A 2,796-nucleotide genomic window follows, 5' to 3' on the forward strand; every position below is an offset into this window, starting at 1 on the left:
AATGTATCCCCAAATAAATCTTAAAGGCAAGAGGGCTGCTTCGTACGGGGTTGTGGCCAGCAGTAGCATCGTGCAAGACCAGGCTGTCCTCGCTACCCAAAGCCCTTGGTGATTTGTAGGCAGTGCTGTGCTTATTAGGAGCACCCAGGTTGTCTTTCATAATGCTTTACGGAGAACATGAGGATGTTCTCCTGTATCGGCACCACAGGGTCGGCGTGTGCCTGGGGTGAGCATCGTTGGCGTGTGGGTGGCATGGTGGGACCTGGAGCCTTTGCTAACGTGCTGGGGTTCGTTTCTCTTCCCCAGGCTGGTTCCCCAAGGTGACACCAGGGTCCCCATAGCCAGCTTCGCTCGTGGAGAGGTCATGGCCTCCTAGTGCCGCCCTGGGACTGGTGGGGTCGGCGGGCCGGAGATGGCGGCGCAGAGGATCCGGGCGGCCAACTCAGGCGGCCTGCCGCGGTGCAAGTCGGAGGGGACGCTCATCGACCTCGGCGAGGGCTTCGCCGAGACCAGCCTCTGCGATGTCAAAGGTGTGGAGGGACGGGTGGGGACAATGCCCCCTCCTCAATTCGGGTGCATCCTCTCACCCCTGGGGTCTGGGAGGGGGTTTGGTTAATAATTAGCAGATAGCAGCTGATGGGGAAGAGCAGCAAGCGCTGACAACTGCATCCACAGGTGCAAGGACGGGCATGGACCTGACACCAAGAGATCGAGCAACCAGGAGAAGTGACAGCAACAAGGCAGTTGCAAGGGTTTGTTTTCCCCTTCCCTGGAGCTGTGAGCTTGCGTGTTGCTTGAATAATCCTTTTTCTTCCCTTTATTGCTTTTCCTTCAGCTGTATTTACCTTACCCAGCATAAAAGCTGCATTCAGGTGAAAGGGAAATTACTGTTCCCGCAGCAGAAATGGATCCCAAGGAATAACTCCAGGTGGAACTTAGCATGTGTCGAGGGCCTTTAAAAATAAGCATGCATAAAAGCGATTGCTTTTGCAGGCGTAGCAAGAAGAGACCCAAACATCAAATGCTCTCGCTGCACATTAGATTGTTTTAAATGAAAAAATAGGAATTACTCATGTTCTCCAAGGGGTCTGCTGGTTTCAGCACATCTGTATTAACCCTGCCGCCGTGCTGGCTGTGTGCACAGCTGAGGGGGACATGGGGACGGCCACTCACCCATCTGACCCGAAGGGATGGGGAGACCAAAAATGCCCTGTCCTGCAGATGGCTCGGGCTGCAGCACTGGGTTAACAGCAGCTTCCTACTAGGGTGGTAAAATAGTTTCAATACGGAGTTTATATATAGTTTTACACTGAATAAATGTCCTCACGACTTTCCCTACCTGCTGGTGGAGGAGGTGGATTAACAATGATGTGTTTCAGATGTGTGCAAACACTTCTCTCCTTAATATTTTGATCCCTAGAGTATATTTAAAGATTTTTCTTTGCTTGTCTGTGTCTTCCCTTGCCTTGTACTTTCTGTGTCTGAGAAGTCCTGCCAGCCTGCAGCTAGTGACTGCAGGGATGCGCAGTCTCATCTGCCATCCCTTCGTCTCCGGGGTTTTAGGGGCTTCCTGTGTTTCTTAAATCACCCTTTTCCCTCCAGAGAGCTCTCAAGCCTATTGAAGCAGGTGCTGTCCCTGTTCACTTACACCTCCGTATTGGTGAAAATCCAGCTCTCCTTGTTTTCTTAGGTCTGTCTAGCAAGATAACACACACTTGAACACTGATGTAGCATCATCTGCAGCTTATTTCTAGTGCTTTTTACAGAAGTAGGTCCTAAAAGTGAGAACAAAAGCAATAAATATGGTGGCAGTGTGAGCTTCTGTAGGCTTGACCCAGCTGTTTTGCTTGTAATTGGGATCCCCTGGCAAATTGACTTTCAGCTGGTGCTACTGAAAGGGAGATTGGAGATGCTGCTAGGACTGTGACAGCACTGCATGAGGCTGATGCTGTGCTTCTTTCTGAGGGTTCAAACTACACGACCTTCTCCAGAAATTGAGTTAAATTTTGTTGAGGAGCTTCGAAATACAGGTGCTATGTAAGAGAGATGAGATGCTGATTTTTTTTGGCTGGTGTGATGTGAAAAAGTAGCAATATGACATGCCCTTAGTGGGTACCCTTAGTTGTTTCTTGCACTGAAATGTGAGATGTTTCACATGTGCAGGAGATGGGTTACGGCAGAGCAAGAGCACTTTTAGCCTGCGGACATTACATGTTAACCTGCAGCAGCACAGATAACTATTTGCATGGAGAGTGCAGTGGCAATGTGAAAGAGCTGGAGGCCAAAGACCTTGAGATACCACTGAGCAAATTGGTAGGATAATGGCTCTTCCCATGTAGCAATCGTTGAGAACCCCCCCTAATTAACTTCTGTTATTTTAAATGTGAACATTTAAGGGGATGCCTGTCATTCTGGCATGTGCCTGTAGGAGCTTAGATCCCAACATGCCAGCTGAAAAGGAGAGCTGATAAGAAGCGACTCCCACTTCCTCAAACCTCCCTCCAAAACATCTTCTTGTGCATCGTTCATCAGGGAGTTTAGTGAGGCTGTGGGACACTGGCGTCTCATGCAGGAGCAGCTGCATGGGGCCCTACATTGAGGGCAAGGCTTATTGCTACTTGACTGCATTGGAAGGATAACAAGTGGGCTCCTGCTGCTCTTCCCAGCTGTGTTTATGCCCATCCTTTTAGTTCATGAGCCCTTTGGGGAAGGGGAACGTGGATGTACCAGATGTAGTGGTGGGAGAAGTTTTGTTTAAAAATTTTTTTTTGGGGGGGGGGGGAATAAATTGTCGGT

General features: G+C 49.6%; 1 protein-coding gene across 1 annotated transcript in view; it reads left to right on the plus strand.

Moving 5' to 3' along the window:
• Positions 1-351: 351 nt before the first annotated feature.
• The window catches only part of SH3BP4 (SH3 domain binding protein 4), a 15,707-nt gene continuing 13,262 nt past the window's right edge, over positions 352-2,796 (plus strand). The window contains exon 1 of the mRNA XM_009281862.2: positions 352-530. Within this exon, the coding sequence (XP_009280137.1) occupies positions 413-530 (118 nt within the window). The 5' untranslated portion in view covers positions 352-412. The remainder of the gene's footprint in view (positions 531-2,796) is intronic.

This window comes from Aptenodytes forsteri, unplaced genomic scaffold (genome assembly GCF_000699145.1).
Source record: "Aptenodytes forsteri isolate BGI_AS27 unplaced genomic scaffold, ASM69914v1 Scaffold443, whole genome shotgun sequence".
Taxonomy (NCBI): domain Eukaryota; kingdom Metazoa; phylum Chordata; class Aves; order Sphenisciformes; family Spheniscidae; genus Aptenodytes; species Aptenodytes forsteri.